The sequence below is a fragment of the Capsella rubella genome, unplaced genomic scaffold, assembly GCF_000375325.1.
Source record: "Capsella rubella cultivar Monte Gargano unplaced genomic scaffold, Caprub1_0 scaffold_1, whole genome shotgun sequence".
Taxonomy (NCBI): Eukaryota; Viridiplantae; Streptophyta; class Magnoliopsida; order Brassicales; family Brassicaceae; genus Capsella; species Capsella rubella.
This window is the reverse complement of record NW_006238923.1, coordinates 12,874,636-12,891,896: the sequence shown is the minus strand read 5'-3', so window position 1 is coordinate 12,891,896 and position 17,261 is coordinate 12,874,636. Positions and strand designations below refer to the sequence as shown.

Here is a 17,261-nt window from a genome sequence, read left to right as displayed (position 1 = left end):
GGATATGTTCACTCGGATCTTTGGGGATCACCACACAATCCTTTGTCTCTTGGTAATTGTCAGTACTTCATTTCTTTTATTGATGATTATTCAAGGAAGATTTGGATTTACTTTCTTAAGAGGAAAGATGAAGCATTTCAAAAGTTTGTGGATTGGAAAAAGATGGTTGAGACTCAGACAGAAAAGAAAGTGAAGAAGCTTAGGACTGACAATGGCTTGGAATACTGCAATCAATACTTTGATAAATTTTGCAGAGATGAGGGTGTAGTGAGACATAGAACAGTGGCTTATACCCCTCAGCAAAATGGTGTTGCAGAACGACTTAATAGGACTATAATGGATAAAGTGAGAAGCATGCTTAGTGAGAGTGGAATGGAGAAGAAGTTCTGGGCTGAGGCAGCATCTACTGCGGTGTATTTGATCAATCGGTCACCATCGACTGCAATTGATTTTGATTTACCAGAAGAGAGATGGACCTCGGGTTTACCGGATTTGAGTTCATTGAGAAAGTTTGGATGTCTTGCTTATATTCATTCTGATCAGGGAAAGTTGAATCCACGGGCTAAGAAGGGTTTCTTTACAAGTTATCCAGAAGGAGTTAAGGGGTATAAAATCTGGTTACCAGATGAGGGAAAATGTGTCATAAGCAGAAATGTTCTTTTCAGAGAAGAAGTGATGTATAAGGATGTGAAGAAGGATTCACAAGTTGATATCACTGATATTGAGTTGAGGAATTTTGTTATGAATTCAGGTGGAGTAGATCAAGTGTCTATTGATCAAGGTGGAGTAAACCAGATACAAGAAGATCACAATGAAGTAGAAGGTGATCAAGAACAAGTAAATGTGAATGCTGGTGAACCACAACCACAGGAAGGTGATGCTGTACAAGAAGAAGGTCAGGAAGATGAGTCTGATGAAGAAGATCTAAGTGATTATCAGCTTGTTAGGGACCGAGTTAAAAGAGCCATCAAGATTAATAAGAAGTACAGTGAATCAAATATGGTGGGTTATGCCTACTATACTGAGGATGGTGATAAATCTGAACCTGGAAACTACAAGGATGCTGTTTTGGATTCAGATTGGGAGAAGTGGCATGAAGCCATGAAAGAAGAATACAAGTCTATGAAGAAGAATCAGACCTGGGATTTGGTAGATAAACCAAAGAATTCAAAGGTGATTGGTTGCAGATGGATTTACACAAGGAAAGCAGGAATTCCAGGTGTTGAAGCTCCCAGGTTTAAAGCGAGATTAGTAGCAAAAGGTTATTCTCAGAAGGAGGGTGTTGATTATAATGAAATCTTTGCACCTGTAGTTAAACATGTTTCCATCAGGTATATTCTCTCTATGGTTGCACAGTTTAACATGGAATTGCATCAAATGGATGTCAAAACAGCTTTTCTCCATGGTTTTCTGGATGAGGAGATAGTTATGGCGCAGCCTGAAGGTTTTGTAGATGAGAAGTATCCTGATAAGGTATGTTTACTCAAGAGATCCCTATATGGACTTAAACAGTCACCTAGACAGTGGAATCTTAGGTTTGATGAGTTCATGTTGGGAATTGGTTATAAAAGGAGTAACTATGATAGCTGTGTTTACTACAAGAAGTTTGATGAGGGAGGTCATATCTATCTGCTTTTATATGTTGATGATATGTTGATTGCATCAGTAGATAAGTCTCAGGTATTGGAATTAAAGAGATTGTTGAGTACTGAGTTTGAAATGAAAGATCTGGGGGAAGCTAAGAAGATCTTAGGCATGGAGATTTCAAGAGATAGAGATGCTGGAGTTTTGACGCTTTCCCAGGAGGGTTATTTGAAGAAGGTTTTAAAGACATTTGGCATGGAGAATGCTAGGTCTGTATTAACTCCATTAGGAGTACATTTCAAGCTCAGAGCTGCGACTGATAAGGAGTATGAAGAACAGCGAGATCGGATGAAAGTGGTTCCATATGCAAATGCTGTGGGAAGCATAATGTATTCTATGATTGGAACTAGGCCTGATCTAGCTTATCCAGTAGGTGTTATCAGTAGATACATGGGAAAACCACTCAAGACTCATTGGCAAGCTGTTAAGTGGGTATTGAGATATATTAGAGGAACTGAGACTAAGAAGATTTGCTATAGAAGGCAAAAGGATTTTCTGATCAGAGGTTATTGTGACTCAGATTATGCAGGAAATTTTGATAAGAGAAGATCAACTACAGGCTATGTATTCACTGTAGGAGGTAATCCTGTGAGTTGGAAGTCTAGATTGCAGAAGGTTGTGGCTTTATCTTCCACAGAAGCTGAGTACATGGCAATAACTGAAGCTGTTAAAGAAGCTCTCTGGCTTAGGGGGTTTGCAGGTGAACTTGGGTTTCTACAGAAACAGGTGGAGATTCATAGTGATTCTCAAAGTGCTATTGCACTAACAAGGAATTCAGTTCATCATGAAAGGACTAAGCATATTGATATCAGGTTGCATTTCATCAGAGATATCATTAGTGCAGGTCAGGTTAAGATGGTGAAGATTGCAACAGAATGCAATCCAGCAGACATCTTCACGAAGGTTTTACCAGTGGAGAAGTTGGAAGGAGCACTTGAAATGCTCCGGATCACTGAAGACTGAGCTGATGTGCTCAGGAACCGGAGGGGGAGATCCAAGAACTAAAACAAGTCAGGGCTTTGTGAGATCATCAGATTCAAGGTGGAGAATTGTGAAGTATGAATCAGATGAGATTCTAAGAATAGCCTAAGTGTGAAGAATACTCTCGAGCATAGAGAGGGTTACAGAAAAGCTCAAGAAGAAGAAGTCACGTGGGAGTCACGTGAGGGCGTTGAGTCGTTATAACAAACGACGAAACTAATCCGATATATATACTTACTCTCGTTGTTAATCATTTAGATCCTAATCTGTTTTCTGGGTTTGTTAGATCAAATTAGAGAGAGATTAAGAAGTTGATCGGAGAGAAAGAGAGAGAAGAGAGCTTTGTAATCTGTACGGTGTTCTTCACGGTTTTAGTGGATTTCCGGAGAGAAAACTCCGGCGAGACGTAGCGTTCCCGGTTTGGGACGTGAACTCGTTAAATCGTTGTGTCTTTCTTCTTTCTCTGTTTCGATTCTATTTCTTTTGGTTTGCGTTCGATTCGTGTTGTGAGAATTCAATCGGAGTGAATAATCTTCACAATTGGTTTAATTTGTTTTTTTGGTTAAGAAGAGATTGGTGTACAGTAAACCAATAATAACCCAGCTCCATGTGCAAATCAGTTTCGAACTTTAGTTATATGGAGAAATAAGTTTCGAACTTTAGATTTGGGGGGAAATAATTGTGGAACGTTTTTTTTTAGGGAGATGCGGAAAAAGGCTGAAAGTTTGGGTGGAATTGGTCGTATATGAAAGTTCCGAGGGGGAAATAGATCGTAGTTCCTTGTTTGTTGTTGTTGTTGTATATGGTATAGATTCCAGGCTAGTCTCATTGATATTACAAAGCTTGGTTTACCAATTTTTTAAATTATGATGATGACTTATAATGTAATGATCAAGCAATTTTCAAATATGATGTATATATATTGGATGATCCCTAAAAGTTGGCAATATACATATATATACAAGTAATCGCAGTTTAAACAGTCGCATCATTGTTTTATCCTACTATCAAAACATTCAGTCGCAATCGCAATAATTAAACTCAGTGTCTAGTCGCATGGTTATGTTACTGTAAAATGAACAATTTTTAGTCGCAATCTCAGCCGTTTAAGGCATGTGACTATGAAACGAAACATCACCTATGTGGAAAATCTAACCTAATAACGAAAATTAATGACAATAGGATGTTGTAATAAATGTTTAATCTTCTTTAAAAATGAGTTTGTGTGGTTTTCTGTGACAAGACTTTTTGTGTAGAAGTAGTCGAGTAACCCACACTCCCGACACTCGCGAATTATTATCTCGTCTAGTTTCTTGTTAGCCCGCCCTTGGCCAGTACGCTTAAGGTCACCGATCTGCTTTTGTACTTATCCTGTTCATAGCCTAAGTTTGGGCTCGTCGATATAAAAGAGACTTCGATTACTCGCCTTCGGAAACTCATCATTTGATTGTTACACATCAACAAGATCGAGCTGTAGCAGAAAAGGTGGGAACAGTTTTGAGGAGGCATGTTTGGAGGCTCTCCGGTGCTGTAATCGATGATGGTATGGCAAGGTTAAAGAGACTTGATTGATCACCACCAAGCCAAGAGTCCAGATAAACTGACTGATCTTTACACGGATTTATGTTCAAGGAGTTATTTGCATTGCTTATTAGCCAAGAAACTGCAGAAACTGTCCAAATCTATACCAAGTATGAAGCTGGCAAAACAGATCCGAGATGCTTTCTTTAAGTGTACACTTAGATGTGTTAACCTAATCCGATCGAGCTGAAAACCTTTGGAGTTCTTCGTGGCACTACCATCTCTCTATCCAATGGTGGGATTGTCTTTTGAACGGTTAGTTGTTGTGTTATTCATCCGTTTCCGAGGCTGTTCGTTATAGAGTAAATGGTGACAAGTTCTATCGTTGCTGTGGAGCTGTGGTAATAGAGGGGCTGAAGCTATGCTTTGGTTATGGAGAAGAAAGCTGGAAATCAGTGTTAGACTGTAGCGTCTTAAGACTAAGGCAAGGGTTGTAAATGGTAATCGCGGAAACACAATGATTCTTCATGAATTCTATGTATAGCCTTGAAAATTATGTGATTGAATATGTCTATTGATTGATATTACATGCTATGATATGATGATATGATGTAGGAGAATAATGTATGATGATATGGTAATGATATGATGCTGTTAAGTTCATCATCATATTGATGTATAACTTTCATTTTGTTTGTCTTGAAGTTGGTGATCTTAGTGCACTCTCTCTAGTCTCTAGTCAGTATATAAAGGGTAGCATGGTTTGAATATAAGAATATTACATTCAAAACCAGAACACTCTAATTTTGTAGATGGTATACTAAATTAATCCATGCATTTTGCTGCTTTCGTAATCCGATGTATCCTCTGAAAGCGTAGAAGATTCTTCAAAAGGCGCTGATGGAATTTGGAAAACAAGTCTAGGAGGGACTTCAATAGCATACACCACAAACCCACCAATGTCATCTTCTTCTTTGCTATATCATCATCTTTGCAGTTGACTCGATTATCGATAAGCCTTTTGAGATTAGTCTTAAAGTCTTTTTTTATAAGAACATCAACAATGGTACTCATAAAAAGGTTCTTAACAATTTTTAATCTATGTAGAAAACTTTAATTCGTTCTTTCTCCAATGGTAAACTTCATTAGGGGTTGTTAAATTTACAGCTTTCACCAATATTTTGCTTCCACATAGTTCTAAGAGCTGGTCCTTAAACTTCATAATTAAGGATGTCTTTAACATATTCACCATTATTGATTTATTTTTTGTTAAATTTAATCGAAAAATCTTCCTATAAACCTTTATTGGAGATGCTAAGTTACCTTAAAAACACGAAATTGAGATAGAGAGGTCATTATTGTTGCTCTCTTTTTTCTAGAAAGAAGAAAATATTGTAATTGTTTTGCGAAGAATATTTTGTTTTTTTCAATATAATCAAATCAAGAATATGTAAAGAACGTTAACAACACTGTATCTTTTACGTAATCCTGCAATCTTAGTGGTTTTCATTTTTCAAGCACATATCCACCAACACGGTCCTTAGAGCAAATGCATCGGTTGGACTGCATTTTGCTCTCAGAAATTTTTTATATTTTATATATATATATATATATATATATATATATTAGATTTAAAAAAAGAGTGTCCTGCTATAAGGTAAACTCCTACTATTTCAGCTTCTTTTCCCGTGGTCGAAAGCTAAATATCTCAAGATGATATTTTCCAGCTGCCTACACGCGAATTAGCTTCCAAAGTCGAGCATAGATAACTAATCCCAGGCCGGCACGTGTTAGTGGGGCTCGCGAATAATGAAATACAAAGGCAAAGGACCGTCACTCTTGGACGTACGTCCCGTTTCATTTGTGTGTTTTTTTTTCCTTTTTGGTAGGGGACTGAGTAATATACCCACCATGCACATGCCCTTAAGCTCTTCTCATATGATTTGAGTAAGCATTACGTAAAACAAAAAATACAGTATATTAATTAGAATATTGCATTGAAATGAGACTGGAATAGTTTTCTAAGAAGACTGGAATAGTTTTCTAAGAACCTAATATTAGTAATTTCTGTTTAATTTATTTGAAAAGTTATTAAATATTTTACAGAAATATTTAGATCTTGAACTATTCTCTTCAATTATTTGATGGGGAATAATATTAAAGAAAAAGACTGCACAAAAAAAAATTATACCATTTCATAATCCGGTTATCTTTTTTTTTTTTAATTAATTATTTATTAAATAATCATACTTCTTTTGCAATATTTCCTATTTTATAAATTTTATTTGAATATATTTCTCCACTAATAGTAAGAAGTAGCAAAGACAAGTCTTTTCGTAAGAATTTTCTCAGAAAGATATCCAAAACATGAAATTAATTTTTGAGTGGTAATGAGAGAGATTTGTCGATAAACTTATACCATACTTTCCCCTAAATAGAATTTATTTATCTCCATGACTCCATGGCTTTCTCTCAAAAAACTGGTTAGTTCGGGTTATTCATGTGTATAGGGAAGCTAACCGTCAGGCAGACAGATTAGCGAACTATGCGTTTAATTTACCGTTTGGTTTTCAATTGTTAGAAGCTTGTCCGTAGGTTTGTGACTCGATATGGCTTGATGATGTAAACGGTGTTTCTTTTTCGCAGAATGTCCGTATGTAATTTTTTTTTTTTAATAAAACATAGGAGACATTAAATGACTCCTATGTTGACATTGTCTCCTATCCATTACCAAAATAAAAAATGACTCCATGCATTAAAAAGCTACCTTTTTCTTATGGACCATAGAAGATTAAAGATTTCTTGTAGACCGGAAAGTCAACATTGTGTGCATTTCTGTTATCAGAGACTAAATTATTTGCAACCAAGTGTTTGTATGTGAATGATCAGTTTAGAACTTTTTAAGTTCAAGAATTTCAAGTACAAGTAGTGACGTTTAACAAAACAGAGTTTACTTGCAGATGAATCTCAAATTCTTGATCTTACCGTTGAGTGTTTTTGCCGCAATCTATAATAGTATCCATAAGTCACTTTCTTTATGTGATATTTACAGAACATACCTCTGTATAAGCCGAGACATCCTCTGATATTGTAGAAGATTCTTGAAAAGGTGCTATGGGAATTTGAAAAACAGGCCTAGGAGGGACTTCAAGAGCAGTGAGGTTCCCTTGCATCATCTCTACTACTCTGTCCATCGATGGACGATCTGATGGAGAAGACTGAATACACCACAAACCTACCAATGTCATCTTCTTCTTCGCTATCTCCTCTTCTCCGGTTTTGATGACATTCTCTAGAAGTCTTCCGTGATCTTGATTCTCAAGATCCTTATATATCCATTCAGGAAAGTATATTGAGCTTTGGTTTGATGCAGAGTCTTCATTTGTTGGTTTGTTCTTTGCTCCAATCATCTCAAGAACCAGCATTCCATAGCTATACACATCCGACTTATGGGAAACTCTACCGTACATTCTTGAAAACAACTCAGGTGCAATGTACCCTATTGTACCTCTTGTGTCTAGCAATGACAAAATACTCTCTTTCTTCTCGCACAGCTTCGCGAGGCCAAAGTCTGAAACTTTGGGGCAAAGATTGTCATCTAAGAGTACATTTTGTGGTTTAATGTCGAAATGTACAATCCTTGTTCTGCAGCCATGGTGCAAGTACTCTAAACCACGAGCAACTCCTAGCGCGATTCTATATAGTTCTCCCCAATCTATAACTGATGACCTCTTGCTAGATATGAACTTATCAAGAGACCCATTTTCCATGAATTCATAAATAATTGCTCTATTGATGCCTTCAGAGCAGAATCCTAGGAGGGTAACAATGTTGACATGAGAAGTTTTACTCATGCTCGCAACTTCGTTGATGAAGTCTTCTCCATTACCTTGAGAATCTTTTAAGATCTTTACCGCAACACTACGACCATCACGAAGGATTCCTCTATAAACAGTTCCAAATCCGCCTTTCCCCACCACTTCAGCGAATGACTTTGTAATTTTCTCTACTTGGACGTAGCTATAATGTTTCAGTGGAATAATGGTCTTTAGATACTGTTGTGCTGAATCCTCCAATACCTTCCTTCTTGAATCATTCGAGATCTTCTTTCTCTGTTTGGTGTGACATACTAAACATGCAACTACAAGAATGACCATCCCTAATACAGAAGCAGCCGTTGCAATGCCTACGAGAAAAATGAACAACTTCCATAATAAGTCTATGCTATACATATACTGTTATCAAGATAAGTGTTGCTATACATATACTGTTATCAAGTTAAGTGTTGCTATATATATACTGTTATCAAGTTAAGTGTTGCTATATATATACTGTTATCAAGTTAAGTGTTGCTATACATATACTGTTATCAAGTTAAGTGTTGCTATATATATACTGTTATCAAGTTAAGTGTTGCTATATATATACTGTTATCAAGTTAAGTGTCGTGAAAGCAAAGGAAAAGGGGAAGAACCTGCTTTTGTTGCAGCTGTAGAGAGACCTGAAATAATTGATGAAGCAATGAAAAGGTGATCACTTGCAGGGAAGAGACAAATATGATGATTCTTGTGGGAAATCTAACCTTCGTTACTGTTATATGGCTCTTCCATTCTATAGGAGACGAACCTAGACGCATAAGAATTAACACTTATGTCAGGTGCATCAAAGAGTTCTCTCTGAATCCCACATCTAAACAGGCCACTGCAGCGTTTGTGAAGCTGAGAATTATTAGCTGAGAAAAACACAAAATGAGATCAGAAGAATGATCCATATAAGGAAGCTATATATAGGACATAGTATTTTTCAGGGAAATAGACAAATTGATCATTGTACAGCAGTTACAAATGAATACAAAAATTAAATGAAGAAGAAGATGAGAGATGAAGCACTTTCAAAACTGGTCAAACTGAACTCTTTCTCTCCTGGGAACAGAGTCTCACAGCATTCATCTTTACTTGAAACACAAGGAAGATGGTTTAATAAAGAGAAGAGGAAGAACAAGATCAAACAAGAACTTGATGGATAGTGCATAGATTTGTTATATTGTTTGATCTATGTACAGACAGTGTCAGTGTGTGTTTTCTTAGTTTGGTTTTGTGTTGAGGAGAGCAGAGGAAGTGAAATAAAACAAATATAGAGATAGAGAGATAAGCATAGAGATGATGAGGTGAAAACGTTAAAGGGGCTGAGGTACCAAGTCAAGTGAGGATAGTGACACCAAGCGAAGACTTAGGATGTCAGTATTAGTTTACTTTGGGTAAACGTCGTATTGTATGAGATGCAGCGAGAACTTTGAACCAAAACCCAAAAATATAAGAAATAGACAAAATTCATTTAGATATATATAATTTTTTTAATATCAGTTAAATATTTTTTTAACACTTGTATCTTTTCTCATTGATCTTGTGATGAGACTTGAGATATATATATATATAACTAGGTAAGGGTCCGCGTAAAAAACTGCGAGTTAAAATTTATGTTTTCACATATGAAATAAAAATATTGCATGTGTTAAAATTAGGAAAAACATAAAATAGAAAAAAGAAATAATAATTTAATATCATGTTTTGTAATATAGATTAAGGCCTGTCTAGTAGACATGTTATTTTCTTTTCAAAATACAATTAAAATTAAAATTTTATTGTAAGAATGTTATATCCAAAGTATTAAAAATAGATAATATTTAAGTTAGTAAATTTTTTTTTTGTGGAACAAAACTATTTATGTATCATACATATTTAACAATTGTTATTAAACATTCATTATTAAAATTCGAGTAATGTTAAATTACTGATCACCAAACAAATTGTGATATATTCACCATTTTTCATAATATTACTATTACCAAATTTTTCAAAAAACATTATACGCTAAATATGATTATACCATTATCTTAAAAAATGTTATTTCTTAACTTCCAGTTTTACAGAAAACTATTCTCGACTATTTTTTTTACTTTGCAATTTATTATATTTCTTAAACTTAATTAATTATTACAAAATTTGATGGTAATGTTCTTACAAATTAAAATCAATCCAAAAAATGATATAATGTCATTGAGTAAGCATTAAGATTATTATTTTTTAAATATGAAAGTATACCAAATTACATTGAAAAAATATTTTAGAGATCATTATACTACGAATTATATTGACTTTTTTTAATCCTTATTTTAAGTTAATAATGTCTCTTTTTAGTTCTCTTTTTTTTTCAACCCTCTTGTTTTAGTTAATGAGATTGCAATATGACATATTACATTTAAACATAAATTTAAAATTAAACAATTACAATATAATAAAAAAAAGTAAAAAAAATTAATAAACATATTTATTTTGTTAAACCCATAATCTAGTTTAATTGTACCATCTAAATCTTAATTCTCTTTAATAAATTGAAACAGATAAATAACCTTGTATAAATGATGTAATCTAAACTCTACTCCTTATTTATAAACCAAAATCGACATAAAATCTTGTTTAATTGTAAAATCTAAACCATAATTCTCATTTATATAAACTTTAAAACACATGAAATAAAACTATACATGTCAGCAAGTGCAAATGATCATTCCTACGAAACTAGAGTTTGCCAAGCACTTACATATAGATCCTTCAAGAATTACATAAAACCTCACAAAGAGGCAATACTTTCAACGTGGTTGGGTGAGATGTGGACGCAACATGCATCTGAAATTCTATATCGGCGCCTAAACTCTTCATCGTCTGCAATTCCTTTGAGCATAACTTTTCTCATGTCATTTCTATCTACATTGTAGTAGAAAATGTAGTAGGGTTGAACATCCCGCGGTAGACTTTTAGGTGCAAAAATGAATTCACCAGTATTGTTGATTCCCGGGCAAGTCATCGTGGTACCCAATCCTAAAGAGAAGGGAAGCTTAAATGTTTGCTTGGACCAAAGATGTCTATCCACATCCTCTAGGATCCATAAATCAAAACTGGTAAGAGGATGGAAGCGCTCTTTTACAATGGAAGCTAACTTACCTTTGTATTCTATCAATATTGATTCACCCTCCAAATACACAACATCCAAAGGCGCTCTGATAAAACTTATCCTCTCAAATCTAACATCAAAAGACACAATCACAGGATTCTCATTTCGAGTGGGGGTCCAAGCACCAAAATACACAAAACCATTGATGCATATTGCTTTAGCTAGAGCTTTATAAGGCGGGGATGTAACCTGATTGCGTCTCCATTGAGATTCTCCTCCTCCTCCAAGTGTTAAAACCTCGTGCACTAGAAAATCATGTACCCGGTAAGTATCAGACACCAAGGTCAATGCTTTGAACTGATCACCAACAGGATCGTATCCCAAGGAAGTGCGTGACCCTGGTAAGTTAGTGAGTTTCCATGTGACAGGGTTACATATAATGAACGGGTTACGCGCAGTAATCCCCAGGAAGCCATGGACGGAAGCACAGACGGTTGCAGAGTTGCTATACATGGTCACAGAAGGTATTGTCATATAGAGAGTGGTAGCCAAAGATGAAGATTCCCTTCCCTCGTGTGAAGACGAGAAGATAAACAAACGTTTGTCCTGACTCTGGACTGATCTACCAAAGTTACTGAAAGCGATTATAAACCGCGATTGCCTCATAGAGGACATGGAGAAGAAGGAATCGACGAAACTCTGGCTTTGGATGATGGATGACCACATCTTTGACACGCATCGGAACTTCATAAGAGCCTTCGCTGGCAATCTAGTCAGTATCTCAATCTCTAGGTCAAGTGGTATCGGTTCTATGTTACTTGAGCTTGACTCTTTCTCATAGTTACGATCTCGCTCCTTGGATTGTAAAGGGATCGGATTTACTTTCCTTGAATTCTCGTCGAACTTGTTACAATTTGGCTCCTCGCGTTCCAAACTCAGGCTTGTAGATTCGACTCGGGAAAGGTGTTTCTTTTGGTGGATCTTCAAGAACTTGGCAGTCACTGAAACCACCTTTAGAACAAAAGGGATCGGATTTAGCTTACTTGGGATGCTGCAAAACTTGTCACTGCGTTTCATGGCGGCTCCAGTCCAAAGTTTGGGAAGACAGAATCGCAAAGACCAAAAGGTCTTCCATAAAAAGGCTCCAGTCCAGAGTTACCTTTATATTTTCGGGGACCTTCAAGGAGTTTCCTTTTACTGGATCGAGGAATTTGGAATTTAGACAATATTCCCAAAACTCCATGTCAGAAACCTAAAGTTCAAGAATTTATTGTACAAGTAGTGACGTTTAACAAAACAGAGTTTACTTGCAGATGAATCTCAAATTCTTGATCGATCTCACCGTTGAGTGAGTGTTATAGCGTAACCAGTTATTCATGTGCGAGAAGGCTGTAAAGATCAATACATGTGTTTTGCCGCAATCTATAATAGTATCCATAAGTCTCTTTCTTTATGTGATATTTAGAGAACATACCTCTGTATAAGCCGAGACATCCTCTGATATTGTAGAAGATTCTTGAAAAGGTGCTATGGGAATTTGAAAAACAGGCCTAGGAAGGATTTCAAGAGCAATGAGGTTCCCTTCCATCATCTCTACTACTCTGTCCATCGATGGACGATCTGATGGAGAAGACTGAATACACCACAAACCAACCAATGTCATCTTCTTCTTTGCTATCTCCTCTTCATTTGTTGGTTAGTTCTTTGCTCCAATCATCTCAAGAACAAACATTCCATAGCTATACACATCCGACTTGTGGGAAACTCTACCGTACATTCTTGAAAACAACTCAGGGAATAACTTATTCATTTTCATTCCTTATAAAAAAATTGGTCACCAGTTGGACTCTAATTGAATATCATATTTTGTAATATAGATTAGGGCCCGTCTAGTAGACGGGTTATTTATTTTCAAAATAAAATTAAAATTAAAATTTTATTGTAAGAATGTTATATCCAAAGTATTAAAAAATAGATAATTTTTAAGTTAGTAAATTTTTTTTGTTGAGCAAAACTATTTATGTATCATACATATTTAACAATTGTTATTAAACATTCATTATTAAAAGGGGGAATTTCAAAAATACATCTTTTCCAATACCACTTTTTAAAAATACCCCTCTTTCTAATTTTATCAAAAAGTCACTATAAAATTTGAAATTTATCAAAAAACATATGTGTAAGCTTATATTTATATACACAAATTATCTTTATATGTGTGTAAATTTACATATATATTTCATAAATACCGTATAAAGACCTTTTAAAAACCTTTTTAAAATCTTTTTTCTAAAAACTTTGTAAACGTTTTAAAAACCTTATAAATGATGTTCAAAACCTTTTAAAACCCTATAAATATTTGGATTTAGTCTCTCAGTAGTAATGATGATCTTGATGTTCATGTACCTTATTAACCATATAAAAGTTTCTAATTTTCCATATTTGAAAAAGGGTATTTTTGAAAATGGATAGAAAAGAGGGGTATTTTTAAAAAGGGGTACACCAAAAGAGGCATTTCTCAAAAATTCTCTTATTAAAATTCGAGTAGTGTTAAATTACCGATCACCAAACAAATTGTAATCTATTCACCATTTTTCATAATATTACTATTACCAATTTTTTCAAAAAAATCTATACCCTAAACATGATTATACCATTATATTAAAAAATGTTATTTCCTAACTTCCAGTTTTACATAAAACAATTCTCGCATATTTTTTTTAAAATCCTGGCAACCATATAACATGTTTAGTTGTAAAAACTAAACTTTAATCATTCTTTATAAACTAAAATCGACATATAATCTTGTTTAATTGTAAACTAGAGGATAACCCGTGCTTCCGCACGGTTGAATATTTTTAGAAATAATTACTAAACATTCACTTTATTGTATAGATATATGTTGTTTATTTGTAGATTTGTAGTATAGGGTAAAAATAATAGTGTGTATTGTTGTACAGTTGTAAATGCGTTTTGGAACCTAACATAAGTACGCATCTCTTATATGTTTCATTTATGCGGTAAAATATATAGAGCACGGTAATTACCTCAACCCCTGTATATTAAAATGAAATATTTCCTAAAATTTGGCATTGTTTTTCTTAGTTGAAAATTGTGTTTGGTAAATCATATGTAATAATTATTTTTGGGGAAAAACATATGATAAACTAATATTTGAAAATAAAATAGAATGGGAAAATGAATTAAATACAATAGACGGTTTTATTGAATTTTATTGGTGGTGATATGAAATCCTCTAGCTTCATATGCATATGTAATGAAGGTTTTAAAAAATTATATAAGAAACAACATTTATATAGTCAAATTTACTAAATATTTCTTAAGTAATTTAAATTTGGGTTTGGTATAAATACCTTGTAATGTTAAACTAAATGCTGAATTTGAAATAATCCTTAATGAGAGGCTCTTTATTTGCTTCATCATTGTAATGACCTGAAAAAATTCAAGTGAAAATGATGGAGTCATAGTTGGTTCGGTACCGTTTCAGAGGAGATCAAAACGGCAAAGGATTCCAAATCGTAAATACAATTGATTTGGCTGGTTTGCTTATTTGTTAGTTTGTTATTCAAGTTATGTTAATAACGGGAGAAGTGGTCTTCCTTATGTTTAGGAACCAACTCCTGCACTTTCCCATTTCCTTGTTTGTAGGAGTTGAGACTCCATCACTTTGCTTCTATAATTTCTATTTAAGATAAATGAAAAGCCAAAAATAGGCAATCTTAATTGCCAAACAAAGTGTTCTCTCTAAGTTGATATCGTAATCTTATCAGGATATAATATGCATCAACTGCATTAAACTAAATAATTTTGAGTAAACAAATTAAGCATATCATAATCGAAAAAGTATTTACCAATGAATTTTGCTAACAGAGGTTTCCAAAGCCTCTTGAATACCGCATTCATTGTTTTCGATGGTGGTTTTCCTTTTGCGTCTGTAATAAGCACTGCTATTTATTTCACCCTTGACAATTCCCATGTGGAAAAACCGGTCTAGGCAAGTATATACGAACACAAGACAGCTATTGCCCTTGACTCTTGTTGATAGTCATAGCAAAAGCGACAGAAACCGGAAATTGTCTTCTTCGCATTTTGAAAGGTAATCTCGATTCTGATGGTGTAATTAACATCCTGGGTATTAGAAAAATTTTCCCAACTCTTGTTCCTGTTAAAATCTGAGCTTGTAAAACATGGTCAGCCATTGGATAATCTAAAGTCGAGCTTGTAAAAATTTCCGCCAAAATTTTCCGCCAAATCCGCAATTCTTTAAAAAACTTTGTAAATATTTTAAAAATCCTTTAAAATCAATTGTAAATCTTTTAACAGTCATCCAAAACCTTTAAAATTTTTAATAAACCTTTTAAAACCATTGTAAATCATTTTATAACATTTATAAACACTTAGAAATCCCTTTAAAACACTTATAAAATTTATAAAATTCTTTTTAAAATCCTTGTAAATCTTTAAAAACCACTTATTAACTTCAAAAACCATTTAAAACCTTGTATATATTTTCAGAACCATTTAAAAATCATTGTAAATTTTTGAAAAGGGTTTAAAAATCTTTTAAAAACCCTTGTAAACCCTTTAAAAATCCTTATAAACTTCTGAACCCCTTTAAAAACCATTGTAAATTCTTTAAAAACCTTTTAAAGACCCTTGTGAACTTCTAAAACTATTTAAAGACCCTTGTAAGTTAAGATGAGAGATAGAAAAAAACAAAATTAGATACTGTATATAGGGTTTAAATAACGTTGGATAAAATTTAAATATCATAAAATGAAACATTGGTGGCAAAGAGCATTAGATTGGTAATTTTCTAAGAAGAGAGGAAATATATAGAGATCAAAGGACATGATCATTTAAATAGACACAACTCTTTGCAAAGGATACAACTATTGAAACAAAAGAAATTATGATAACCCTAAAAAACTGCGGACAAAATATGGTAAAAGTAAACAACTCTAAAATGTACATTGTAGATTATTAAAAATAACATATAATTTTTTATGAAAGATATATTAGGTTGAAAACTTTTAACTATAGAAAATATTTTTCAGACTGTTATTATTATCCCTATTATGCATGCATTGTAGTAAATTAGGATGTGAACGTTAGTGTAACGCCCGTGTTTGGGGGGTGTCGATCGACACCACTAAAGGATGTCGCTCGACACCAGCGTATTTCGGTTTGATCGGTTCGTTTTTAATTGCAAAATCGTGTGGTTATTGGTTGGTTTAACCTAAGTTGCGTTTAAGAGAGGAAAAGGTCGACCTAGGGTGAGGGCAGCCGCTTTTGTTTCTTCTCTAAAGTTTCTAAGTTCTCTAGAGAGGTTTTGTGAGGTTTGAGAGTGTTTAGAGGCTTGTTCTTGGTGTTTCTGTCCTGGGGAAGAGAGATCTCGTAGCTGTGGTGTTAGGAGAGTCCTTGGTTGCTGTTGTTGTGATTTGTTCGTCTTTGTTACAGTCCTTTTGAAAGGTGAGTGCATGACTAGGCTGATCTAATCAGTTTTGATGCATATTTTGAGTGTTTCCTCTGATTGATGATTGATTTATGTGTTTGTATGCTTGTTTATGTGGTATGATGTCTTGGTACGATTATGAGGAGGTGATAAATCAGACATGGAGTACTGGAGTTGGTGGATCCGTTGATGAGAAGCGGCTGGAGCGATGTTAGGGTTTCGGTGTCGCTCGACACCAATGGAGGGTGTCGATCGACACCAACTTTCTTTCTCGCGAGGATGGTCGCGAGTGTTGAGCGACACCTGCTGATGGTGTCGATCGACACTACTCGTCAGAACGGGTCATGTTGTGTTGTTTTGTGTTATTTTGGTGGTTGTTTGAGTTAATACTTGAATGTGTTCATTTCTGCTTGTGTGTATAGCCAGTGGTGGGATGATTGCCTCACTAAGTATTTATAAAATACTTATGCATCTCTTTCTTTGATGCAGGTAAAAGCAAGGTGTGATCCGTGGAATCATGGCGTGGAGAGGAGGATGATCTAGGCGTTCATTGGTGTTTTAGATTATTGTAGGATTTGTTAGGGTGTTAGAATGGAATTTAGAAGCATGTTAGGATGATTATGTTTCTGGAATAATGTTGGTTGAACTTGTTGGTTTAATGGAATTGTTTAATTGGATTTTTATTAAG

The 17,261-nt window shown here is 34.5% G+C and overlaps 1 protein-coding gene across 1 annotated transcript; it reads right to left on the bottom strand.

Moving 5' to 3' along the window:
- Positions 1-5,245: 5,245 nt before the first annotated feature.
- Positions 5,246-8,378, bottom strand: LOC17900515 (LEAF RUST 10 DISEASE-RESISTANCE LOCUS RECEPTOR-LIKE PROTEIN KINASE-like 2.5). Its single transcript, XM_023788674.1, has 2 exons — positions 7,206-8,378; positions 5,246-5,362 (listed from the first exon to the last, which is right to left on the bottom strand). The coding sequence occupies exons 1-2, from the start codon at positions 8,376-8,378 to the stop codon at positions 5,246-5,248; spliced, it is 1,290 nt and encodes a 429-aa protein (XP_023644442.1).
- Positions 8,379-17,261: the final 8,883 nt, after the last annotated feature.

Excerpts from the sequence above, each read along its gene's own strand:
- LOC17900515 (XM_023788674.1), bottom strand. The coding sequence starts at position 8,378 with ATGTATAGCATAGACTTATTATGGAAGTTGTTCATTTTTCTCGTAGGC. Across the intron at positions 5,363-7,205 it reads ATGTCTCGGCTTATACAGAG|TTTAAGGACCAGCTCTTAGA; the intron begins GTATGTTCTGTA and ends TTAATTATGAAG.